General features: G+C 38.8%; 3 protein-coding genes across 6 annotated transcripts in view; 2 read left to right on the top strand and 1 right to left on the bottom strand.

Annotated features, from left to right (window-relative positions):
- brf1b (BRF1 RNA polymerase III transcription initiation factor subunit b) overlaps positions 1–26,016 on the bottom strand; it is a 60,197-nt gene that overhangs the window by 23,608 nt on the left and 10,573 nt on the right. Inside the window, exons 5-12 of one of the 2 annotated variants that reach the window (XM_056763971.1) lie at positions 24,287–24,318; positions 23,240–23,312; positions 10,549–10,698; positions 9,637–9,730; positions 8,758–8,884; positions 8,610–8,649; positions 6,587–6,682; positions 6,069–6,365 (exon numbers count right to left, since the gene is read on the bottom strand). In XM_056763971.1, coding sequence (XP_056619949.1) covers positions 6,069–6,365; positions 6,587–6,682; positions 8,610–8,649; positions 8,758–8,884; positions 9,637–9,730; positions 10,549–10,698; positions 23,240–23,312; positions 24,287–24,318 — 909 coding nt within the window. The remainder of the gene's footprint in view (positions 1–6,068; positions 6,366–6,586; positions 6,683–8,609; positions 8,650–8,757; positions 8,885–9,636; positions 9,731–10,548; positions 10,699–23,239; positions 23,313–24,286; positions 24,319–26,016) is intronic. The other variant, XM_056763972.1, reaches the window with a different exon arrangement.
- LOC130434081 (piggyBac transposable element-derived protein 4-like) lies at positions 14,757–17,043 on the top strand. 2 transcript variants are annotated; one of them, XM_056763977.1, is made up of 2 exons: positions 14,757–16,747; positions 16,856–17,043. In XM_056763977.1, the coding sequence occupies exon 1, from the start codon at positions 15,091–15,093 to the stop codon at positions 16,339–16,341; it is 1,251 nt and encodes a 416-aa protein (XP_056619955.1). In that variant the 5' UTR covers positions 14,757–15,090; the 3' UTR covers positions 16,342–16,747; positions 16,856–17,043. The 2 variants fall into 2 exon arrangements, with proteins under 2 accessions (XP_056619955.1, XP_056619954.1); XM_056763976.1 differs by having other exon boundaries at positions 14,757–16,743; positions 16,856–17,041.
- Positions 18,255–22,263, top strand: btbd6b (BTB (POZ) domain containing 6b). 2 transcript variants are annotated; one of them, XM_056763975.1, is made up of 5 exons: positions 18,255–18,367; positions 19,576–19,870; positions 19,956–20,046; positions 20,138–20,256; positions 20,684–22,262. In XM_056763975.1, exons 2-5 carry the CDS (start codon positions 19,665–19,667, stop codon positions 21,714–21,716), a joined length of 1,449 nt encoding a protein of 482 aa, XP_056619953.1. In that variant the 5' UTR covers positions 18,255–18,367; positions 19,576–19,664; the 3' UTR covers positions 21,717–22,262. The 2 variants fall into 2 exon arrangements, with proteins under 2 accessions (XP_056619953.1, XP_056619951.1); XM_056763973.1 differs by lacking the exon at positions 18,255–18,367 and having other exon boundaries at positions 18,586–19,870; positions 20,684–22,263.

Genomic DNA, 26,016 nt, shown 5'->3' with positions numbered 1-26,016 from the left:
AACCCATTGACCTCAATTGTATGGACACAAAACCATTTCTCAAAATATTGTTTGGGTTCCAGAGTCATATACAATTCTTTAACCACGTGTGGATGAATAAACAATGACAATTCTTTTATTTTGGGGACCTATCCCTTTCAAGAACAGAAAATACCATTTAGTATGTGAATAATGAATCTCCTCACTCATATAAAGAAAAGATGTCCTTACTCAAACAAAGAAACAAACCTTTGTGTGCTGTGTGTTCTTGTCTTGGGTCACGTAGAGTAGTATCTTTCACATACGACTGCACACCTGTCTCGAGGCATTAACATTCTACACATGTTGTTAACTATAATTGTGGCAAGACTACAAAGAAGCCTCTTGCCTCCCACTATCCCTCAGCATGTTTTGATCACATCAAACACTTCCATCTATTTCCGCATTGAAAGGTTAAATGTTGCATTTGCCTGCAGATGCTGTGCTTTTCCGTTCCTCGTGCCATGCGTCATTCAGCCAAGGTCCTCTGAGCTTAACTGTCGTCTCCAGCTACACACAATTTACAATCCCTCTCTCTCCTCTCTCTCTCTTACCCAGAGCTATTGGTCTATCACTCTGAATCAAGCACAGCTCTCTGAATGCACAGAGGCCACTGGATCAATACTTTACACATGCAAGTAGAAACTGCATCAACACATCCCTTTGGCAGCGCATGGAGGGAGAGAGTGTTCAGATCGTGCTGGGTGTACGAAACAAGCCACAAGTGCATAAAGAGTAAGTGCAGCGCAGCAATCCAGCATGGGAGGATAGGCAGAATTATAATCAATCTGGATGTGTCCTACAGTGTCCATGAAACTCTGGACATGCGACGTGACTATACGTAAACAGACAGGAAAATGTCATGTTTTTTACTGTTTTAAACTGCATCAACACAACAATTTGGGCATGGACCCGTTTTTCATGTTAACAAAATTGGTGCGATTAATAGTTTTCTTTTAAATCTCAGACTCATTTATATTAATTCATATTTATTCAAGATAAACATGTTTTCCCACAAATTATATTTTAATTCATTGTTTTCAAAAAAAATCACAAAAGAAGATATTTTGAGAAATGTAGGAAAGCAAACAGTTCTGGGGCACTTTTGACCACCATTGTAATCTCTCCTTCTATGGTAGTCAATGGTGGCCACGAACTGTTTGGTTATAAGCATTCTAACAAATATCTTTCTCTGTGTTCATCAGAACAAAATATGAATGCAGATTTAGAACAACTTGAGTAAATGAAGACATAATTTTCCCTCGCTTTAATGGAGGTCAATGAAGCATCTCACCAACATATGCTATGTTGCTTGTAATTGGGATCAATTAAAAATCAGTCAATTGTTTTACATGCATTTTTATGACTATATTGACATAAAAAAAACTACAAATGCTGTGGGTCTGCTGGACCCGCAAACATTGGCTTAGTAACAAATCCATGAACAAATGGACTTGTCAGATGTGCATCTGTTTGTGACTCTACACTGTTTTTTTAGTGTATTGTGGCCTTCTGTATGCGCTGTTTTGAAGATGCTGCATTAATGAAAACCACGAAAATGCACTCTGAATATATTTTTATTCTTCTTATTTTATTCTAGCAGTCGAAAGATTGCATCCCATGTGACTGAACCCTTCCAGATCTGTGGAAGCTTACAATCTCAGTGCTTCATAATGCATTAAAACCTACAATCCCACAACTCACCATTTTTTGTATTTATTAAAGGTCTTTTGCCACAAGGAAAAAATATCAAAGGGGATTGGGAACTGTCACATGGCATATTCACAGCCGTGCTGCCTTTTAGTATCACATATCAATTTGTCAGAATATTTGTGCTAGATCTGCCAGACTCAAAACAATCACTGAATTTACAGTTTTCTAAAATATGACAAAAATGTATAAAACATGCACATTATTTTGAAGCATGAAAGCTCAGAAGCAAGCTCAGAAGAGCATCAAAATGTCCTGGTTTCAGGAAAAGGATGAAAGTTCTTCTTTCTTCTCAGCCACGACCATGATGACTTATGCCTGCCATTTAAAAAATGGCAAAGTTCAACCAAGGTTCATAACACCACAGCCAAAAAAATTAATAAATCATGAAAGCTCAAGGGAAAATCCACTCACTCACGCACACACACAGTCAATCTGAAATGCATTATTTCAAGATTTGGGTCTGGGTTTGTAATATTAAATCGCAAAAATGAAATTGGTAATGGACCCGCAGACTCCTCTACAATCATCAGATAAAATTCATATTTCACTGCACTCAGTGCTCTGCAAAATATATATTGATTAAATAAGCGCGACTCCTTGAAGGCTTTTCAAGGAAGATTTCTGGGCTAAAACTGGAGTGCCAGTGGGATGTAAAACTGTGTGAAACAGATGCTATTCAGGGAAAGGAGGCTGTGGAGTCGGCCAGCCGCTTTCTACACTGCAGTGAAAGTGAGAGAGTGAATCACAAGTGTCCCCAGAGAACGGAAGAGACAGACAGTCTAAAAGAGTGAGACACTCCGGTACTGACAGCCTGTCAGAGAGTGGGAGGCATCTGCCAGACCTCACACTACACACACACACACACACATACACACACTACTGCTTCACATTCTTGGTCACTCCTTTTCTACCTCTCTCGCTGTCTGTCACCCATGTGCTCCCTATTCAGAGTACATGGAATTCATTCTGATCTATACACTGCAGCGGTTTAAAAAAACTACTTCTGCTCTATTTTAGTCCTTACCCTGGAAATGCCCCTTTATGATATTACATATGAAACCTCCTAATTAGTTTTATGGAAATGTACAAAATACATAACTTTGTGTTGTAAATGGGCTGGTACACCCAATGAAAATTCTTTCAATATCTCCCAATAACACGCGAAACAAACGCAAATATTAACACATGACTCAGCCAGCGGACGCACACATGGAGCGAAACTGCGTTAGACTCAATAAGACACACACTATAAATCAATTACACTTACGACTTTCAGTTGATTCTCAAGCTGCAATAAACTGCTTTTCTCGGCATGGATAAATCTTTTGTCAGCAGAACACAAAGGAAGATATTTTGAAGAATGTTGGTCACCAAAAAACACTAGGCCCCATTGACATCCATAGTATGGACACCAAACCACTGAGACTTTTCTCAAAATATCTTCTTTTGTGTTGCAGAGTCAAGTACAGGTTTTGAACGAAATGAGGGTGAAAAAAATAAATATTTTTTTATTTTGGGGAACTGTCCCTTTAAGAATGTTGTATACATCACTCTTGCAGGACTTGAACCAATGTCCCAATGACCCAACATCTCTATGTTATTAGCATTTGCACAACCCAACCAGTCTGTTGTTCAACATTTTTTCATAATTGTGGAAAACATGTACAAAAAAAAACAATAAATACAATTAACACTCTTCTTCACGTACACAAAAATACATACACAGCCCAACAGTGTGGCAAACAGTGAGTCTCTCCAGCCCTCATAGTCTGTTGTGTATTGTGCTTAGTGAGATTTATCCATGCCGAGTGGAGCTCATAAACCAGCGACTTTAAGAGGCTTTGACTCCTGCAGAATCATCACCACAGGACAATGACTGGGAGAGAAACATATCAGCAACCTGGCACTGCAGGAGCAGTCCATGGAAAGCCGCCAAGACAGCAGATCACGGCCCAGACTGCTTTAAAATAAAACGGCTCCAGCCTGATAGACTAGACTGACCTGGGGGGACAAATGCTGTGTCCAGATAAACCACCGCTGATAAGTCGGTCAGAGCTATGGGGAACACCTAGGTCGCGGGGTCATCGTGGGTCAGGGTCAAAGGGTAAAAGGGAATGGCATGGGTTCAGTTTGCGAGCAGGTGCTGAGGTCAGAAAAGTGATGCTGGGCCTGATCGTCCGATATTCTGATGAATACATTTGATTTACTTTTCTGAGCTTCCAAAAGCTCTTTGATTTAAACCCTTTAGTAAATAAAGTGATCTGTTGCTGACCAGATGATGCTGCTTATAATGGGTGTCAGCTGATTGTCATCAATAGTATGTGGATCAATAGGGCTTAACCACATGTGTGTTGGGTATTAGTGTACTATGAATCAGTATACGATAACAAAAGTCCACAGTGTGTATTATCTATGTTTAACCTTATTCTTATGTCTACACTTCCATCAAATAGCCTAACCCAAACATCAGTAAAAAAAACAATCCATACAATCACAAAACAGCATCTTTTAGATTTGAAAAAGAAAAGCTGTCTCATGCTTTTTTGTGGCAATCAGGCGATTCAAGATATAAAGATATAAATACAAATTAAAGCATCTTGTTGCATTTGTGGCTTTTTCCAACAATTCAACATGAAGCAGACAGATAAGAACAGCTCTTATTAAACGTCTTAAAAGGATTTCACAGACCGCTAAGTGCTTATGTCTTGCAGACCTCCACTAGAGCATGACTTTGGAAATAACAAATGGGTAAACCTTTCCAAAAGATTAAACATTCTGCACTCTTCATATGGTCATCCATCTTACTGTATGGGCATAAATGGCTAGATCAAGGATTTTTTGTCACGCTAAAAAGCACAAAAACGTTGTTTTAGCAAGTACAGTGCATGCATAATTATTATGCAAGTATGATAATCTGATCATATTTTTCTGAGCAGATTTTAACACATTCAATTTGAACTACAATTTATTTTGAATATATTTATTTAAAAGGGATATATATATAATGGTAAACAAAGGCTGAAAGTGAAAAAAATGCTCTAAATATAGCATATTTAGGTGTGTGCAATTTTTAAGAAGGTTTTCTTTTTACAGGTAAATTAGTCAAAAAAGCTATTTAATTAACACCAAATTGTCAAAAATTGTTAAATGCACTTGTTAAATGAAATACTACTGTAATATAAGAAATAGCTCAAATATATACAGAATTAACAGCAGATATTAGGGTTGGCGTGGTTTGGAAGCAGTAAAATTACCTTGGAACAAAATTACAGTCAGAATATCAATTTGTATAATAATTTTGGAAAGACTGTATATTCACCATAAAAGATAAAAATACTTCATATAAATAGTGACCATATAAATACTATACTGAATATTTTAAAAGTCGTAGTAATAAGATTCTTTATATTATAAAATAACCTTGCAATATTATTTTTGAATATTATCATTAATTACTAGAATAATTATTTATAAGGACAACCCATAACAGTTACCCTGTTTATATTCTAACGTTGTGTCTACACCGGATGACACCGGCGTGACGCGACACGGCAACCGGCTTGTTCTTAATGCTTTGTCGTGTTGTGTGGCGCTGCATCCAGTGTGGACAGATTTTTTAATGATATTGGGTCCTAATGGGTTCTATTATCCTTTGTCATGTCATGCCACGCCATGGTGTAGACATATTGTAAGACAAACTCTTAAATGAGACGTTTATATGTAAAGAAATTGCTTTGTATACAAAAAGTTGGAATTTAGAACTAAACAGATGTGTTGTGTTCAAGCTTACTGAGTATCTCAAGCACTTAACCCAAGAGTCCTCCAGAGGGACTGTCAATGCAATTTGTTTGCTATAAGTCACTTCAGAAAAATAAATGAGGTTGCATCGCCTTGCGAATAAATGGTCCTGTAGTGATAAACAAAAGGTTGTAGGTTTGAATTCTATAAGGGCCAATTCATAAGCTACCACAACTCTGCACTTACCAACTAACCCTGTGTGCCTCTGGGGATTGTCTTTATATTAAAATGTACTTCATAAAACATATATTTTGACTTTGTTAAGCAATGGACTATAAACGCACACCTGTGACTTCACATTCCATATTAATGTGCCATGTTGCTGCGTGGCTTGGCAAACACAGACTACCATTAGGATAATGATCTGCTATACTTGCGAAATTTCTGTATTATAATGAATAATACATTTACTCTACAGAAAAATTTGTCTGAACATCCCTTGCAAGTGATAAAACAGTACTTATCAAATTACCAGATGTAAATGTGTTGATGTAAAAGTGGCTACACATAGTAATGTTCTGTTCATTCATCTCACTCACCGGTTGTTGTGTTCTCTGTGATGCATTCACGAATAGTGTCTGTTAGACCCAGGCTTGCTGCGCTGGGCAAGGGGCCGAGTAGGGCCTTTAGGGGTACGTGAGGAGACCGGCCGGACATCTGTGGTGTTTCCTTACTCCTTTCCTGATCCTCCGTCTCCCCCTGTTCAACCTGTCCAAACTCAGGCAACACCTGACTGATGAACTCCTGGTTAAGATGTTGGGCTGCAGCCTCTATTTCCTCATCTTCTCTGCCTTCATCTCCAGCCAATTCAGAGGCCAGAGATAAACAATCATCATCTGTAATGTTGATAACACAGAAATAAAAAGCCTGTCAACTTAAGACATTTCTGTTGCTTTTCGGTAAACGCTGGGCAAACGTGCCAGCGTGTATCTGCATAATAGCCACAAAAACAATCCCCATTAAGAGTAGAACAAATATCACAAGAGCGTAATACTCCTAGAAGAGCAGAATGCCTAGGTGAACTAAATAAACATGTGGAGCACTTGATTTGATCTACCTTCTCTTGCGTAGGCGGCATAAATCCCTCTCGGTTTGGTTCTGCTGTTCATTGCCAGCTGTGTCTCAATCTCATCCCGGTATGAGTTGATCTCTCCTGCAGACACACGTACACACACATACATGAGCGAGAGGACTCTGATTGACAATTCTTTTTTTTTTTAAAGAAAAACAGCACGCATCATGAAATGTTTATCATGGATGAGTGTGTTCAAGATTCAGATTATACAGAATGCGAATGGGATGTGAAGTTATGATATACAGGCCTAACATATGACAGCGTTGGGGAGTAACTATCTAAAGATGTCTAACTTCAGGTAGCTACGCTTCTAAGCTAGGTAAATATTTTTGAAGCGTAACATTATTTCAATGGTTTTGACAGAGTATTTACAGTTTCAGCAACAACAAACAAACAAACGTTTTGTGGCCCAAATTTAAAGGCAGAATAGGTGATCCTGTCCTGAATTATTTTTTGTCATGATGGCCATGATGTCTTTTCATAATGCTAGCAATCAATAAGTAAAGTGGTCAAATTATGGTTTTATAATTACATATCCTCTGTGAGAGGCGTAGGACCAAAAAAAGTTTGACCAAACCTTGCATTCGGTCCAAACACAAAGATTGATCGTTTGTTCATTTTCAGCCAACGTATTTTGTCTCCCACTGCGCACCCTGTTCACGCGACACCATACGTCATCAGCCCGGTCACATATGCTATGCAGACACGCGGGAGAATTGAAGGTAAACAGCTTGAACCTAACTTTACCCTCGTTACATTTACATATATGCATTTGTCAGACGCTGTTAACTAAAGCGACTTACATTGCATTATCCTATACATTGGTTTCTAAGTATGTGCAATCCCCTGGGATCGAACCCACGACCTTGCGCTGTTAAAGGTAGAATAGGTGATTGCCTTGTTAACGCAATGCTCTTACCACTGAGCTACAGGAAAGCAGTACTCGTTAAATGTGTGCTCGTTTGCAAGTGCCATTTCCTTAGGACAAACAAAAAGAAAGAAAGAGCAGAATAAAAACTGCCCTGACTAAAAACGTCTAATCAACAAAGAGGTGAATGCAGAATTCCATTCGCGAAAGCATTCTGGTCCCTGTCGGTCTGTTTCCCGTTCCCTTTTCGGGGGTTTCCTGCTCGGTCTGTTCGCGATTGTGTTCCAGAGGTTTCACAGGAGATGATGCCATGGTAACTTCTGGACAGGTAGGTACATGTTATGATTGGATTTTGATTATATTGCTTCTGTGGTCCGTGGATTTTTATGTATTAGCTTAATGACATCGTTACCCGGTGTCTAATGGGAACTATGTTGCATCTAATCGCGTTTTAAAGCTGTTGTTTACGTTAGCTGTTTTCGCTGTAGTAACGTTATTTACTTTGTACTTTTATGAGTTCTCACTGGTGAATGAAACGTGATTTTATTGGAACTGATCCAAGAGCTTCTGGCTTGTGCACGTTCATGTGTTTTAGAGGAGGTGTGGCTTTGGATGGCGATTCGCATGGAGAGTGAGATCATGATTTCCGTGCTAGCAGGCTAAAGTTAGGACTTAACCAAATCAGCCATTCTACCTTCAACTTCGGTAGACCATTCAAAAAAAATGATTAATAAATAAATGATCATTGATATAAAATAAATACAAAAGAAATTGTTATATCATAACCAAACACAGGCAGGATGTTAACTTCGGGCCAGGCATGTGCGTTCAATGAAGTAATTTATTACCACTTCAAAAGATTTGTATTTTATTATTTTTCTTTAGTCACACATATGTTTAAAGCTTTAGTATAAAGTAGCTTCGCCAACACTGCATATGAAGTCTATTCATTAAATCAGCTATTGCCAAAAAGCTGACTTCTGCAGACCCCAAGGTCATTTGCAAATCATAATCACAGAAAAAATCTCGAAGCCCTTAACATTGCTGCGATAACGCACAACAGAGTGGTCTTGGTCAAATGTCTTGTTGAGAGTCAAAAGAGAAAATCAATATCTTATTCCAGGAGGGTAGACTAACCTTGATACTCCTCAAGTTTCTTGGCCAACTCCTGCTCCAGCTGCACCAGTGAAAATGAAATTTTACTTTAGAGAACAATTCATCCAGAGTCTCATTTATTCATACCTTCGTATCTGCTTATACACACAAAGGTCTCATAAATAAATACCTTCTGTATCTTGACTTTTTTCTGTCCAGCCACAAAAGATGGAGGATCACACTCCTCCTTAAGGTCCACTCGCATGAACTCATCGATGGTTAAGTTACTGGTGGGGGTCTCCTCAAACTCTGTCAGCCTGGGCATCATTGCAGAGGAAGAATTTGGTGTAATGTAACTGTCTAGACTGCATAAGGTTTTGTAGGATTGTGTGGGATATTCTTGATTTGAGCTTTACAACTTTAAAGCTTTTTTTTAACTTGTGTTGTAATTTAAGCAAATTGTTAATTAAATTGAAAATTGTAAAGAGTATACAATGTGCGCATGTGCATCATGTGCTAAATGATACCATCACATCATATTTACACTCACTTATACAAATAGGAGTTTCTTTGAAACGTTGTTTATTACATCATGTCTGCAGAACATGACTGGTGACAAAGCTATCTTAAAAGTTCCAAGATTTGTCAGTAGACAAATAAAAAATAGGAGTCTTAAATAGCTAAATTGCACCATTGGTACCTATATCAAAAAGGGTGTTTTTTAAGTCAATATCTGAAAGATGATTTCATAAGGAACTGCCTTTCGTTTTTAAAGGGATATTATAAACAACTAATATCTCTTGACAGAACTCGGTATCCTCGTACAGTGAATCAAAAAATGCATTCGACCACTTAAGTAATTAAATTAAGGCAATTTTATTGACACCATATTTACTTTATTGTGATATCGTGAAAACTGCCTTAAATTCTTTGTATCTTGCATATTTTATGTATTCTAAAACATGATACAATCATAAAAATTAAGCAGAATGACTATTTTTTGCATTTGGAGCGATGTATTTTTAAGCAGTAACAGATAGTTTGACCAGAAATCTGGATTGACATTCACCTCTTTCTAAGCGTGGCCTCGCACACCTTGACGACAGATATCACCTCTTTCACTGTGCGCCGGAATTCATGCATACGGGATGCCACCAGCAGAGCTGAGGGGGACAAGGGTGAGAAAATAAGGATAAATGTTTCCCCATACACAATGTTGTTCTCAATTTGTATGACATTTCACTGCTGTGTAAGCTCAAACTATATGTGCTTTTCAAAACTGTTGAGAGTGCATTTTCTATACTAAAAGAATCTCTATATATACTATACTATATCTAGTATAGTAAACATTATTTAAAATATGTTATGTTTAATACACATAAAATAAATCTCATTTTGATGTTTATAAAATTGGATTATTCTACATGAGGAAGTGAACGAACACAGTTTCTATTGTACACATTTTTCTGCTTGTCTTTTTTAATCTTTCTTCTAAAATGTGAGTAAGAAGGTAAATTGTACTTTTGTTAACCCACTCTGAAACAATCATCTATAATTTGGAAATTGACATTTACATTTAGCATCATCACCCGAACACAGTGAATGATTTATAATGAATGATTAATTATTCAGATATTGCAGCAACGGATGTTCGATGGGAAAACTGAGACATTTAGAGAAAGAGGAAAGGATGAGCTAGAGATGCAGACAGGAAGTCAGCTTTCTATTCCTGAGCACCAGGGCGACTTGCTGAAGACAGAACGCAGGAACTGTTCTCCTTTAAATAGAGGGCACCATGATCCATGTGGTGGTTAAGCACTTGTTGTGATGTTTTATCCTTGTCAAGGAACATGCTTGCTACTCCCAAGTTAAATGTTTAGCACATTAGTATACGGATTTTATATACAGTACATGTCTGGTACAACATGAGGACGAACAAATGATGAGACAATTTTCAACTATAACCCCTTAGACAATTCACCTGCTCCACACAATCCTGATGGTCGTCGTCCGGTGTGCATCCAGTCCCGTTTCATCCTCTGCAGCAGTCTGAGAGCCGTCATTGAAACCTCATGAGTCTTGTCACCAAACTCCAACATGTGTGCGAATCGAGGAATATACAGACATGGATCTATAGACAGGAATAAACAGTTTGAGAGTCAGCTTTTCAATCAACATCTACGGTATACACAAACTTCACAAATCTGCATCAAACTGATACGTCACAGTGAAGTTTATGAGAAAACCAGGTTAATGCATCTCCTCCTGTGTACTTCTTTCAGATGATGACCTTTCAGAAGATTAAAAAAGCATCCTTTTTAAAAGTTCTGCTTCTAAGCTAAATCTAGAACATAGTCTCCCTGTGGGAACCTTTAAAAGTGGCTTGGCTTGGAGTCACTCCGTGGGAGCAAATATCCCTCACTTCCACCTACTTGTAAGTCCTTCAGTAAACTCATTATGCTGCCCCAATATAGCCCAAACATCACTGCTCTCCCAATAAGAAGGAAATGAGCTCATCTCAGAAAGATGGTCTGCCATGATCCTATCTAAATAGCTATACTTCGGGGATTTCACCTTCACTTAAGAGACATATTATTTAAAGAAATTTGTTTTTGTATATCAATTTATGATATTTATGCATTTAGGCAGAGTGGTTGACAAAGCAAGTACTGAAATGTTGTTTTAGTGAAAAATCTCTATACCGATCTATACTACACTAGAATATAAATTGAGTTTTTAATTATCTGATTTGTGACACTGTGAGTTTGAATAGTGAGAAGTGAAAAATGGATGCAGAGATAATTTATCGAAAAGATGTGAGAAGACTTGGTGGGGACAGAAATCAAAACACATTTTCAGGTAAATAAAGGCAGTGCCCACAGTTGGTCATTGCCAAACAATTTGAACAATTAATGGAGAATTTGCACAAAATTGCAGGTAGGGTTTCTAAAATCCAGAAACAAACAATTCTGTCAACTGTATACACAATGTTAAACGTATAGTTCACCCAAAAAGGAAATTTCTTTATTCTGTTGAACACAAATGAAGATATTTTATGGAAAAATCAGCTGTTCCGGGGCACCATTGACTACCATATACTATATAATTCAATGATGCTCCAGAAATGATTGGATACAGACATACCTCTAAATATCTCTTTTTGTGTTCAGCAGAACAACAAAATGTAGAACGTTTTGGAACAACGAGGGTGGGTAAACGATAACAAAATTTTAATATGACAAAAGTGACAGATGCCGAACTATAGACAAAGCGTTTTGCTTCCATGCTGTTTTCTGATAGGTTAAACGTTAATCAGTTGCATTGCTTTATTTAACATCTTGCAATAAGAAACTACCAAAAACAAAGAGAAACCATCAATACACAGGATCAGACTCCTCCAAAAAACGTGAATGACCTTGTCTTAGCTTTCTAAATCTGTGATTGTTAAAATGATCATGTGCTGGTTGAAGGAAAGCTTGATTTTTACACAGTGGGATTACAATTTGATCGTGCTAATCAAGACTTTCACAATTACTACATAGCAGAAGTGGTAACTGTTCTTTTGATCATTGATCATGAATAAATTATCAGCACTCAGTTACATATGCACAAAATCCACATGAAACTAAATTCATAATACATAGAGAATACAGGAAAACAACATCCAGAGGGTAAAATGAGTTTGTGAATTCATAATTAAGTAATTTTAACATATCCTATTAGAATTCTGTAATTAACTATGCTATGGCTTGATGTTAACACCCTTGATGTGTAAATATGCTACAGCTGTACCAATTTAGTTGCGATTGCAAATATGTAAACTATACTGTTAGCTTTCTTGAATTTAATGTGTATGCATAATGGGCCATTCTACAGAATTGGTGCAAAGTCAAAGTTGGAAACACCTTGAAAAAATGTTCTTCCTCTCCCCAAATTTTGACACTAACGAAACACAATAATATATAATTTGATAAGAATGTTTATATTGACCTTTTAAGATTTTGTTTAAAACTAAACACAAATATATTTTTTGATATTTAAGAAAAAAAGGTTTTCAAAAGTAAATCATTAACAGTTACACTTTTTACAATATTTCAAATGAAATTTATGAGATTTGTTGTATTTTGAATGCAATCTTTTCTTCAAAAGGCACACAATTGATCATACTTAAGGATTAATTAGATTAATGGAATTTGCTTAATTTCAGAAAAAAGATGATTGGTAGTGACGTTTCCTAAAGTTAACTCACAATGTGGCTTTTAGAGAGAGGGAAATGTAGGGGTCTGGCTAAAATAATTCTCAGCCAATGGACTAAAACATACAATGTTTCGAAAGTGACACGAAAATGCTGTACAAATTAAAAAATTTGATTTTAGTAAAATTAACCTATTTTCTGGCATCGGCCCGCAGACGGGCCGTCATGGCGTTTGTGGGCGTGTCTACGTTTTTTATTTTACTTTGTTTTACATTAATTTTCGATCAACTATCATAAACTATGCATCATTTTAAAGCTAAAACACTCAAGATTCGTGTTCTGAACTTGTTTTTGTAATCAAAACACCAGAGAGGAAAGGGTTAAATAAAAAGTGGAAGGACCGGCCTTTCAAACATAAACAAAATAAACGGCACTACTTATCTTTCAACTCCTTTGGTTCGGATCAGTTCGGACGAATCCAAAAAAAAACACCATACATCTCCTTATAAGGGTCGTCTTTGAATGTGCATACCACTGTTTCATCCAAAACAATGAACAAATTGAAAAAAACTCAAAAGATTCCACTTTGTTTGCATACGCGTTTCGAGTCAACGTCCATTTTCGTATAAATATTGATTTTGATCCGTTCAAAATCATTTTTTTCTCGTAATCTACTATCTTCTGAACAAAAACGCCCATTCACGTCTCTTTTCTTCAATCACAGACTTTGCGATCATTCAAAACACCCAGGGTGCCTTACCGGCCCACAGAGGTGTCAGTCAGGCCACCTTGGTTTTTGACTGGGTAAACCCATCCAATGCCTGGCCAGAAAAGTTTTGACGAATGGGTGTAATATCCAACTATTTGGGGATTACAATGATTGGCCATTTGTGAAGTTTACGTAAACAGATTTGGAGAATATCACGTGCGCAAACATACCGTGCATCGGTGCGCTACCACCGTGCATCGGTGCGCTCACAGCGCTATCGCCATTTTAGGCCCGCTAGTACAGAGAACAACATCGCTTCGCTGCACGGAGCACATTTTAGTGAACGGATTTCTTCAAAGTCTACACCTGAACCTCTCAACCATGGATCGTCGACCACAGACGATGTATTTTGATGTTGAAAGTGCTTTGGAGGAGATCATGAGGAGCAGCGACGAAGAGCAGCAGAAGGAAGCGGAGACATGCGTCTCCGACAGAGATAGTTCGGGGTCGAGCGTCGATTCCCTAGAAGACGCCATGTTTGGTGATGGACTTGATCCCGTGTTAGATCGGTAAGTTACAACATTTTTTCTCGATTGCTTATACATTTTTATTGTGGATTAGCAGTGTATGTGTCATCATGTCATAACGTTAGCTGTTTCGATAATGAAAATGTGCATGATAAACAAGCCACGAAGCGCAGAGATTAGTAAGCGTTTATTTATTCTAAACAGTATATGTATAATACATAAAGATATTCTATTATTCATAAATGGGTAAGATGCAAAGAGTTTATTGTATCTGTGACATGTATTATTATCTTATATCAAGTGTTATTATCTTTATCTATATTATGTGAAGATATGTAGCAAAAGTATTGGTTTTACAAATCATTTATAATGCTGAGCATTATAAGCGTAAAGTATTTGACAAACAGGCATTTGTAAATGTAATATTGATGCTATTTATGTTGCTAATATTGTTTTTTATTTTGACTGAATGCTGCTAATAGTTTTTTTGTTGTTGTTACTGTGCTGTAAAATAGGCCTTCAAATGACACAGATGAGGACTGGTGTCCAGAGTCTAGTGCTGAGCTCCGGAAGAGATCACGGCAGCCATCGTCATCATCTGGAACTACATCATCTGCATCTCCATCTGCTGCAGCTGCAAATGGTACAGGTAAAGGGAGGACGAGAGGGGGGCGGGCGAGAGGGGGGCGGGCGAGAGGGGGGCGGGCGAGAGGGGGGCGGGCGAGAGGGGGGCGGGCGAGAGGAGGGCGGGCGAGAGGAGGGCGGGCGAGAGGGGGGAGAGGGAGATGGAGCCAGTCAGTGCATGCTTTGTCCCCCAGCACCTCACAGGAGAAATGGCACAACGTGGATGAGGATGATAAAGAGCCTCCCCAACCTGTGTTTAGGCCTGCTCGTACTCCTGGGCCACAGCTGCTATTTACTGCATCATACACAGCACTGCAGTTGTTTCAGCTGTTCTTTTCTACATCTGTGCTGCAGACCCTCATTCACAACACGAATGCCTATGGTGCTAAACTGAATCAGGGAAGAGACAAGCCATGGCATAACATCTCCGGGGAAGATTTTAAGTCTTACTTGGCGCTTGTTGTATACATGGGTCTTGTTAAGGTCTTTACCTTGACTGATTATTGGAGGAGGTCCACGATATACAGTCTTCCCTTTCCTGCTCAGATCATGTCCTGCAGGAAGTTTCTGACCATCACATCTGCTCTTCATCTTAGCGATCCTCAGGATGATGAAGAAAATGAAGAGAGGAAGGGTACATCAGCCTACGACCGCTTGGGGAAGATCAAGCCTCTCTATAACAACATTAGGGATGCCTGCAAGACTTTCTTTCATCCACATCAAAACATCTCCATAGATGAGAGGATGGTGGCATCCAAGGCAAGGTCTGTACTCAAGCAGTACATGAAGAACAAACCCACCAAATGGGGTTACAAGCTTTTTGTTTTGGCAGACTCCCTGTGTGGCTATACTTGTGAGTTCTTCGTGTATGAGGGCAAGTCAATGCAGTCTCGGAATGGGCTGAGCTATGATTCAGTTATGGCACTTGTGGATGAAAAAAGGTTGGGCGCTGGTTACAAGTTGTATGTTGACAACTTTTACACCAGCCCCATTCTTTTCAGAGACCTCCTCTCTAAGAAGATTTGGGCATGTGGCACCATACGTCCGAACAGGATCGGTTTCCCAAAGACCATCAGAAACCGACTGCCACGGAATGCTTCACGAGGGTCCATTAGATGGCTTAGAGAAGATGAGCTGCTGTTTGTGGAATGGAAAGACACCCGGGAAGTGCTGATGTGCTCCACTTTCCACAAAGCATATGAAGGTGACACAGTGAAAAGGAGGGTGAAGGCTAACGATGGGCAGTGGTCTCAAGTGCATGTGCCTATTCCCGGTGCAGTGCTGGATTACAACAGGTTCATGGGGGGAGTGGACCTGTCTGATGCCCTCATTGGATACTACAAAGTGCTCCACAAGACACGGAAGTGGTACCGTACGTTCTTCTATCACTTTGTCGATATTGCTGTTGTCAACGCTTTCATTTTGCATCAGCATCTGGCCAGAGCAAGGAACGAAAAACCCTTGACACAGAAAGCATTTAGGGAAACGCTCGTTCTGGAACTTGCAGGCTTGAAATCACGCACTGCTGCCCCTCAGACATCTGATGTTGGTCGCCACAACCCAAAACACATCACGGACGACACCACTTCTGGACGACGAAAGTGCAGACTGTGTCATCAGAAGACACCAGTGATGTGTGCAACATGTGAGGTGCCACTGTGTTTTTTGCCTAAACGGGACTGTTTCAATGACTGGCATGTGCAGACTGGAAAATACTAACCATCATTGTTTGAATGATTCTTTTATTTTTACATTGTTCAGTTTATTCAAAACTAATACTTGTTCCAGAAATGTTTCCTAGTTTAGGTCAGAGCCTTGCATAATTTCCAGTTCCGAGGAGGAATGTGAAGGGATAGAAGCAATCGCTTCTTGAGACGGTAATGGTCGAGTACGCACTCACACGCACACTTAGATGACTTGTAAATTTTCATCCTGTTTGTGAGCTATTGTGTTTCCATTATTCCAAAATAAAATGTTTATAGATTTAATCTGTTAGGACTTTGTTGTTGGTTTTGGTTGTTTGCTCTCGCTCTCTTTTTCCCTCTGTCTCCCTCTTTTGCAGTATGAGTCCTTGGCCTTACTGAATCAAATGTGACATGCTGGTGTGAGGCAGTACACTCTGTAAGTACGTAACACACACACACACACACACACACACACACACACACACAGTGTTGCAAATTTAATTTGTTCTACTTACCCACAATCACTTTCTCTTTTTTCTGTCTTTTAGTGGCTTGGGTTTCCAGTTTGTTAGAGAAGAAACCTCCTTAGTGACTGCCTTGATCAACATGTCTCCCTGCACTTTGTAAATACTGTAAATATTTTAGTTTTTCAGTTATTGTATATTTTCTATATAATAACTAGAAGTTTACTGTAGATTTGAGTAAAAAATTATTGTTACAATTACAAATGTTCTGAAATATTTGTTATTATATATATATATATATATATATATATATATATATATATATATATATATATGTATATATATAATATTTGTTCAAAATAAAGAGTTTTGTTAAAATGTACAAATGTTGTTCTGAAATAGTTTTTTCTTGTGTGTCTTGATGGGCCAAGTAGTGGTGAATTGATATAAAAAATGTAGTATGAAGTGTTGACTCCTGATGTCATTTGGTTACTTGGTGTCCCTTTGGAGTCTCCAAGTGGCCTTTTTGAAAGGACGCCTAGAGATCTCTTTAGAAAAAAGGTTACAGAAGCTACATTTTGGGGATTATCATCCTCAAATTTGAATCAAACAATGATCAGACATTCAATTTTATCTCTACTGTGTTTCGAACCCTTACCATCAAGTTTTCATCCATTTTCCTCTAAGTAAACTTCATTCAAAGTAAACGGAATTGCGTTTTTCATGTATGTTTTACCATGTTTTACCATGTTTTACCTTGTTTCTTTGAAACTTTAAGATATTATGACTCTTGTGCAACAAAATATGTAGTATGTAGTTAAAAAATATACCAGAATTATGAATATAGACCATATGGTTTAAGAGCGGCAGGCGTTTAAATTTGGGTATGTTGTTTTATCAGAAAAGTTAAAAAAAATAGGGGCGCAAGAGAAGAAGTTAAATCTAAAATAAAATTGAACTTTTTTTAAAATATATTTTTTAAAACAACAATTGAATTTTTAATAGAATTTACATAAGTGGAAATTAAGGGGTTTGGGACAGCCATTTCCCAGTTTAAAGTATCCAATAAATTATGATTTTATATTAATAAAGCTTACTGATATTTTAAATATTATTGTGGGTTTCTATAGAGAATAGCATTTTAAATGTGCTATTTTATGTGGCACAATAGTTTGCACGAATTCTGTAGAATAGCCCTAATAACTGTATTTCATTTATATGGGTAGTCCCATAAATTGAGAAAATATTGCTTCATAATTCAACATACAATTTCAATGTCAGCACGCAGCACCCATAAGTGCTTCGATGCTTTAGACGTTTTTTAATTAGTATTCAAAACGTTTCGATTGCTTTACATTTGTCACAGACTTGAGCTTAAAACGGCATTTCCTAACTTTTGTGAGGCGCTTATCGTAGGCGAGGGATCGAGTTTCCAGCGGCGGAGCCCTCTGTTGGAGATCCGCGAAAACGATGTAAGCCCAACCCCCTCTCTCACAGCACACTCTGGATTTAACATGGCTTCTGCTGCCAGCGAGCCTTCAAACATCAAACCTGAATGTATTTCTCTAGCAGCAGCGCTTCGGTCGGCTCAATAAGGTAAAGAATGACTAATGATGTACCGTTTAAGTTCCTCTGTACCTATTGGTTTATTGAATCGCGGGCAATGATTGATATTACTTCGACTAAAGAGTCCGTTCCGTTGGACGGCAGCTCTGTTCTGCAGCTACTTTATCTCTTTTGAACGAACCGGTTTATGGTGAATTCCTGCGTTATGGTAACTGATCGTACATATTAGTGGTGAATAGTGACGATAGATACGCTGACGAGACGAAAGATGTCCATGGTGAGCTGGATGCTCCGTTGCGTTATCCCCCTTGAGCCAAATTGTAACCCAGCATCAGATTGTTGAGACATTTTAGACTGCATCAGCAAAATGCCTCATTCAGTTTAGTTGAAACTGCTCCTGAAGCTCGCAGAATACAACGATGTTGATGTTGGCCAATGAAAAGTTACTTTATGATTTCCGTCAAAGCTTCACAACGCTGCACAAAATAATAAGATGTTTACGCATTTGTATATAAAGAACATTTGTGATTTTTAACGTCCGTATTTGTAGAAGTGATGACGTGAACGTACACTGTCAACAATAAGCAAAGGGTTAATTTCTGCTGCGCGACTGTGAGCGCGAGAGAGGGGCGGGGCGTTTGCATATAGGCGGCGTTTCAGGGCGACTGACGTCCAACTCTCCGCAGGTTTTGATTTGACAACGGAAAGCTGGGCGGGGTCATCTCACTACGCACAAGACGGTCTTTACAATACAGAGTAGAAATGCAGAGATACGATGAAGCGAAAACACGGCAGATATGCAGGATGACAACCAGCAAGTAGGACTTGTCGTATTTGACTCCGGCTCTTGACTCGCTTTTTTATTCAACAAAAACTCGGTGCTTACTTTTTTTGCAATCCCCGTAAAAACGCTGTTTGGAGAGATCGTTTTTTTTGGGGAAAATGAGGAAAAAGTCTTGGAGCTGGAATATTTCCGCTGGACGGATACTTTGATCTTTTGTGAATGTTCTCAGGGTCGGTAGCAACATCTCCTCTGTTATCCAAAGGGGAAAAAACAGGGGAATGAGTAACCGAGCCGATATAATTAAATTAAATTAAAGGGCGCTGTGTTTTTTTCCCGCTACACCTGCCTTGTAATCATACGACCGACTGGTGGACAAACTTGCTGATGCCAACAACGCCAGATTGCCTATATGGCAGGATCATGAAGTTTTTGACGTTTATCCTTTTACTTCCAGAAACCTTAAAGAGGACTAAAAAGGGTGAAAAACAACTCGGCAAGCTGCCAGTATGCTATGAAATCGTGACTTTGTCCTTGAGGAAGAAGATGGCTGCAGAACTATACCCTGCCAGCATAAATACCAACCTCCCGAACAGTAACAGCACCGCGGTAACCGCTGCCAGCAAAAAGACCATCGTTGAAGTCACTCAGACGGTGACCACCCCGACCACGACTGCCACTCAGCAGAACATCAACAATAACAACGTAGAGACCGCCAGCTGGCAGTCAACTCACCCGACACTGCGAGAGAGGTAAATGCACGTCCTGGGTGGTGGGTTTGCTTTTTAAACTATAACGTTATCAAACCTCTAATATTCTCATACATTTTCTCTCCAGGAATGCTTTGATGTTCAATAACGAACTCATGGCGGATGTTCATTTTCTTGTGGGTCCTCCTGGTGCCTCGCAAAAAGTTCCAGCACATAAAGTGAGCGCATTCTCTTTTGCCAAAATGGATCTTATTTGGCACTTTTATCAACAGTCTATTTATTAACTTTGTGTTACGTTTCTTTTCGCAGTATGTGTTGGCGGTGGGGAGTTCTGTATTTGGAGCCATGTTTTATGGTGATCTAGCTGAAGGAGAATCAGAGATTGAGATTCCTGATGTAGAGCCTGCTGCTTTTTTAATCCTTTTAAAGTAAGACATCCCAATTATATCATGATAATGAAAAAATATGGTTTTAAACACAACTATTGCAAAGAGATTGGAGGTATCTAAATCAAAATAGTCGTGTACTCACACTCCTATTTAAAACATTTAAATGACTGTGGAAGACAAAATAAGATATTTTGAGAAATGTCTCTGTGGTTTTGTATCCATACAATGAATACAAGTGAAGTCAAGTGTTGTTTTGGTTATTTAAAACATGTATATGACTCTTCTGAGGAAGACAAAAGAAGATATTTCGAGAAATGTCTCTGTGGTTTTTGTATCCATACATGGTTACCAACATTCTGATAAAAAATATCTTCTTTTGTGTTCTGCAGAAAATAGTGGGTTTTTCAGGTTTGACAATTTTGAGTGAACCTTCCCTCAAGTAGTTTTTCCGTTTTATCACATCCAGGTACATGTACAGTGATGAGATTGAACTTGATGCGGACACGGTGCTGGCCACTCTGTACGCTGCCAAAAAGTATATAGTGCCTGCGCTGGCCAAGGCCTGTGTCACATTTCTGGAGACCAGCCTGGAGGCCAAAAATGCCTGCGTGTTGCTGTCGCAGAGTCGGCTGTTCGAGGAGCCTGAACTGACCCAGAGGTGTTGGGAGGTCATTGATGCTCAGGCGGAGCTGGCCCTTCGCTCTGAAGGCTTCTGCGAGATCGATCTTCAGACCTTGGAGATCATAATGAAGCGTGAGACACTCAACACCCGGGAGGCCATCGTCTTCCAGTCCACTCTTGACTGGGCCCTGGCCGAATGCAAAAGGCAGGGACTAGGGCCGACGGCTCGTAATAAAAGGGCAGTGCTGGGGAAGGCACTGTACTTGGTTCGCATCCCCTCTATGACCCTGGAGGAGTTTGCGAACGGGGCTGCGCAGTCAGACGTTTTAACGCTGGAAGAGACTCATGATATCTTTCTGTGGTACACTGCAGCCAATAAACCCAAGCTCGAATTCCCACTGCAGAAAAGAAAGGGTCTGACACCACAGCGCTGCCATCGGTTTCAGTCGTCGGCTTACCGCAGCAACCAGTGGCGGTATCGGGGACGTTGCGATAGCATCCAGTTCGCTGTGGACAAGAGGATCTTCATTGCCGGACTCGGTTTGTACGGTTCCAGTGGCGGAAAGGCGGAGTACAGTGTAAAGATTGAACTCAAGCGCCAAGGAGCGACCCTGGCCCAGAACATAACTAAATTTGTTTCAGATGGATCCAGCAGCACTTTCTCTGTATGGTTTGAACACCCGGTCCAGGTGGAGCAGGACGCCTTTTACACAGTCAGTGCCGTGTTGGATGGAAATGAACTTAGTTACTTTGGACAGGAGGGTATGACAGAGGTGCAATGTGGAAAGGTGACCTTCCAGTTTCAGTGTTCTTCGGACAGTACCAATGGAACTGGAGTGCAGGGGGGTCAGATTCCAGAACTGGTCTTTTATGCCTGAAGTCCTCAGGATGTCCATATTGCAGTGCATTCCGCTTACTGGATTAAGATAGATCGAAAAAAAGGAGTATACAGGGTCTCATGCCTTCATAATGTAGCAGTGAAGAACTCTATGGTAATGGCTCTTTGAAACCACAGAAGAATCAGATTTGGATTTTAAAGGAATGTTCTTCAGCTTTATTTATTTTAAAATATATATATTTGATTTAATTATTGGTGCTGCTGCAAGCAGATCTATATATATAAATAAATGAGATAGTTGTACCGCTCTGAGTGGACAGAAGCCACTAGTATTTCATGTTTTGTACATAACTTGAGTTCAGTTTGTTTTCAGCTTGATGCTGACAGACGAATGAAATGTCTTGTATTAGTGATCAGCTTCCCAAACTGCAGATTATAAATGTTTTTTGTGACTCAAGTTCAGTTTTTTCTCTTGTCTTTGATAGTCATTCGTGCAATGCATCTGATGCACAGCATTATCGTTTGATTATTGTCTGACATCATTCATCAACATCAAAAACAAGACAGGTTGAGCTTATTTTATCAAATAAATAAGGTTTTACACTTATATATGGGATCATTAAGTCATTTTGACTATGATAGCTTAATTCAACTATTAGTGAGGTTATCCTGTGCCCCTTTTCATGGGAATTATGTACATTATTTTCAAACAAAAATTCGAAAATGAACCCAAATTCCCACACGATAACCGCAGTGGGCTTGTGTAAATGAGTCGGTGATTGTTAAGTGTGGATGAAATATTCATCTTGAAAGGCCACAAAGAACCTATTATCCCAGCAGGCTGCAAGAGGAACTGAATGTTGAGTCTGTTTGAATTGAGCCCATAGAATCTGCTCCTCCACCGTTTGCATTCTAATTGAGGGTTTAGTAAACACGCAGCAGATGCAGCCTGGTAAAACAGCAGATTTCTAACTGAAAAAACAGATGAATATGGACTTATGACACATTGAGAGCTGCTAATCAGACTGCATTCTGGGATAAAGCCCAGTACGTTAACATTGCGAGGCTCTCTCTGTGTGCTGGGCATTTGTCTCTTCTTCTCTAATGAGATGAGTCTGTTTAAAAAATGACATACTTGTTTTCCCCCCTTTGTGTGCACAGCCAAAAACGTTGCAGAGAAAACGTCAAACCATCAATTTTCAGTCATGATGCAGTGCCCCCTAGTTACACCCAGCAAAACTGCATCTCGCAGAGAATATATTAATACACATTTTCAACTGTGTATTAAATATCTTTGCATATCAAATGTACACATTTAAATGCACAGAAATATGTGCATGGTGCTCCATCAGTTAATAAAAGAAAATAAACCACAGGCCGAAACGGATGAACAGGTATACTTGCATTGATCCAACTGTAGTGTTTTATTGATAACCAATTTAGAAAATGAATTGCTGTGAGATACACTGCCTGTTTTATTAATGAGGTCCATCTGAAACTAGTGTTCTGGTCAGCTGAATTACATTAGGAAAGTCAAAGAGAGGTCATTACACAGAGACTTACCAACGGCTGGAGCGTTGATACAGAGCTCTCTAGCCAACAGCAAGAAGGTCTTTCCCAGAATGTACACATTCACCTGCAAGTACAACATAATATAAAAAATAAAGAAAAATACAAAGACTTATGCAAAATCCTTTGTTCTATATAATGGGTTGCACTTAAAATTAGTTCATATATATTCATATAATATATTAAATTAATATATTAAAAAGAACATTTGAACTTTGAATATGAGTTTAACACATCTGTAGCATTTCATTTATTATGTATGACGCTAATTAATATAATTTCACTATGCCACACAAGCTCTGTTGAGTTGTATATGACTTCACAGTTTATTTCAAGTTTGACTTGTGTCTGACAGTGTTGACACGAGTAATAGACTTAAAAAAGCTTGTTGTGTGAGAATACAAGGTGGTTGCACCAAAACATGCACTGTCGAATAAAACAAATGCTAATTTATAAAAGGACCTCAGAGAAGAATAGTGAGAATGGGTTTATGACCTTGGCACCAGGTTTCTAGTTGGCCTGGCACCCGGGCAGAGTAAACTGGGGTCTGGATTTGGGTGTGGCGGCACTTGCTAAAGATTCATGGCATATTTCAGCCTGGTTCAGCCCTAACCTTTCAGCATCTGTTCATATTCCCTGGACAGCTGGGGGTGTAAAAATAACATCACACCAGCATTTCAGTGTCCACCCCTAAAATAACTGCTAATAAAAAGTGAAGCAATAAGGCATGATACGCTGTGCGTTATAGTGTTTTAACTGTTCAATTAGAGGAAAAACACTATGATGCAAATCGTTAGAATGTCTATATTTATAAATATATGTGCTATTTAATATACATACAATGTATATAAACAATTTATGAACAACACCATTGTGTGCTTAACTGAGATGACTCATACAACACTTTCTCTGTTCATACTTGTAGCATTGTTTTATCTTGTTGAAAATCTATTATTTTACGGTCGAACATCATGCAACCATTAGGAGCTTATGTAATCATGTTATTCAGACCATTTTCAAAGAAATTCAAAGGAAGCCAACCTGTAAAAGATCACTCAGGTCCAGAAGCATGTCTGTAGTTCGGTTAAGGATGGGAAAAAAAGAGATAAAACAACCTGTGTTCAAATACACACCTAATGGTAATGAGTCTGCACCGACACTCAAGTCAATGCTAGTCACAGTGATAAATTAAGCATCAGATGGTTCTGAAATTGAGTTTAGACTTATATTGATCTCTTCACATCAACGGGCCTTAGGGCATGATCTCCTTATCTCTGAGATAGTCAACCTGCCCATCTGTTTCTCCTCACCTGAGCGACATGCACGCCTCACCCAGACACACACCTGAGGCATGTGTCTCCATGGTGACTAATGCACCCTTTAGTGTGTCGATTAGCATCACTACAAGATACAGCCTCAACACTAACTCAAAAAACACGAGAACTTATACTGCTATGAATACATTGTGATATTGACAACTGTGTCAAAACAGTTATAAACCATTGATAAAAACTTCACTTGTTATTTAAATATTCCTTGTTATTTAGATTTAGGATATTTAGTTTTAAGTTTTATAAAGACATTTTTTTAATAAACAATAAACAATCCAAACAAAGCTTGATAAATAGAAAATTGAGAAATGCCTATTCTTAGGACACATCAGATGTCCAGCAGCAGTTTTCACACATTGATCTGATTTAAATTTTTACCAGACACCATACACAGGACAATGAGTCTCATGAGATCATGATCTGTCAGGTCAACAACTGGCCCATCAGCTCAGTGATCAACAGTCATTCATCACCTAGAAAAAAATTCAGGAGATTACAGAAAACAGATGGAATCAATAAGAAAATGCTGAGATTGAGGCTGATGAATGAGAATTTGAGCTTTTTGGCTCGAAATATTCTTACATGTTCAAGAGAGAAAGAAATTTGTTCAAAGTAGTGCGATGGAATGAGTGTTTAAATCTTTGGTGTTTTTTGGTGAGTTAAAGATTGGTTCACTTTCCAAATAAAAATTCTGTCATCATTTATTCACCCTGTTGACCTTTCAAACCTGTGTGATTTTCTTTTTTCTGCAAAACACAAAATAAAATATTTTGAAAAATGTTGGTTACCAATAACTGTTGGACCCCGTTGACTTCTACAGTATGGATACATAATGGGGACCAATGGTTTTCTATTACTAACATTTTTCAAAATATCTTCTGTTGTGTTCTGCAGAAGAAAGAAAGTCATACAGGTTTGTAATGATAAGAGGGTGTGTAAATAATGTCAGAACTTCCATTTTGAAGGTGAACTATTCCTTTAATTTAAAGAATTGTTTGGATATGTACATGTCTTGAGTATCATTTAACTTTTAGATAAAGGGTGCTTGGTAAATTAGTAGTTTCATTTTTGACCTCCGGTATAATCATATCACAAAAGATCTTTGAGATGTATCTGCAATGGGTTTGGCTGTTTGTGAAGCTGACTTCTTTGTACTGCTGTTCTTCAGCATAAAGTAATCTTAGTAACTGAATGAGCCCCGCCCATGGACAGGTAACAATTGTACTTTGGTAACTCTCCTGTAAATTGCAGAATAGGCACTCAGTCAAGCCTGACACTACACAAAAGCAGAGGAGAGATCTGGGTGTGGCTGAGGGCAGATAGGATGGTGTTTGCCGGTGTGCGTGAGTGAGTAAGAGTCTGTCTGTCTGGGAGGAGGAGAGAGAGAAAGCGGTGATGTAACACAATCTTGGCTTGCCTTGTTGTAACACAGGTGTGGTG

The sequence above is a fragment of the Triplophysa dalaica genome, chromosome 13 (assembly GCF_015846415.1).
Source record: "Triplophysa dalaica isolate WHDGS20190420 chromosome 13, ASM1584641v1, whole genome shotgun sequence".
NCBI classification, from domain to species: domain Eukaryota; kingdom Metazoa; phylum Chordata; class Actinopteri; order Cypriniformes; family Nemacheilidae; genus Triplophysa; species Triplophysa dalaica.
The sequence above is the reverse complement of the archived record's forward strand: the minus strand, read 5'-3'. Positions and strand labels throughout refer to the sequence as shown.

What these genes read in the sequence shown, in the direction of transcription:
- LOC130434081 (XM_056763977.1), top strand. Translation starts at nt 15,091, where the DNA reads ATGGGTCTTGTTAAGGTCTTTACCTTGACTGATTATTGGAGGAGGTCC.
- btbd6b (XM_056763973.1), top strand. Translation starts at nt 19,506, where the DNA reads ATGCCAACAACGCCAGATTGCCTATATGGCAGGATCATGAAGTTTTTG. An exon ending in AAAAAGTTCCAGCACATAAA is followed by an intron (nt 20,047 to 20,137) that starts GTGAGCGCATTC and finishes TTCTTTTCGCAG; the next exon opens with TATGTGTTGGCGGTGGGGAG. An exon ending in GCTTTTTTAATCCTTTTAAA is followed by an intron (nt 20,257 to 20,683) that starts GTAAGACATCCC and finishes TATCACATCCAG; the next exon opens with GTACATGTACAGTGATGAGA.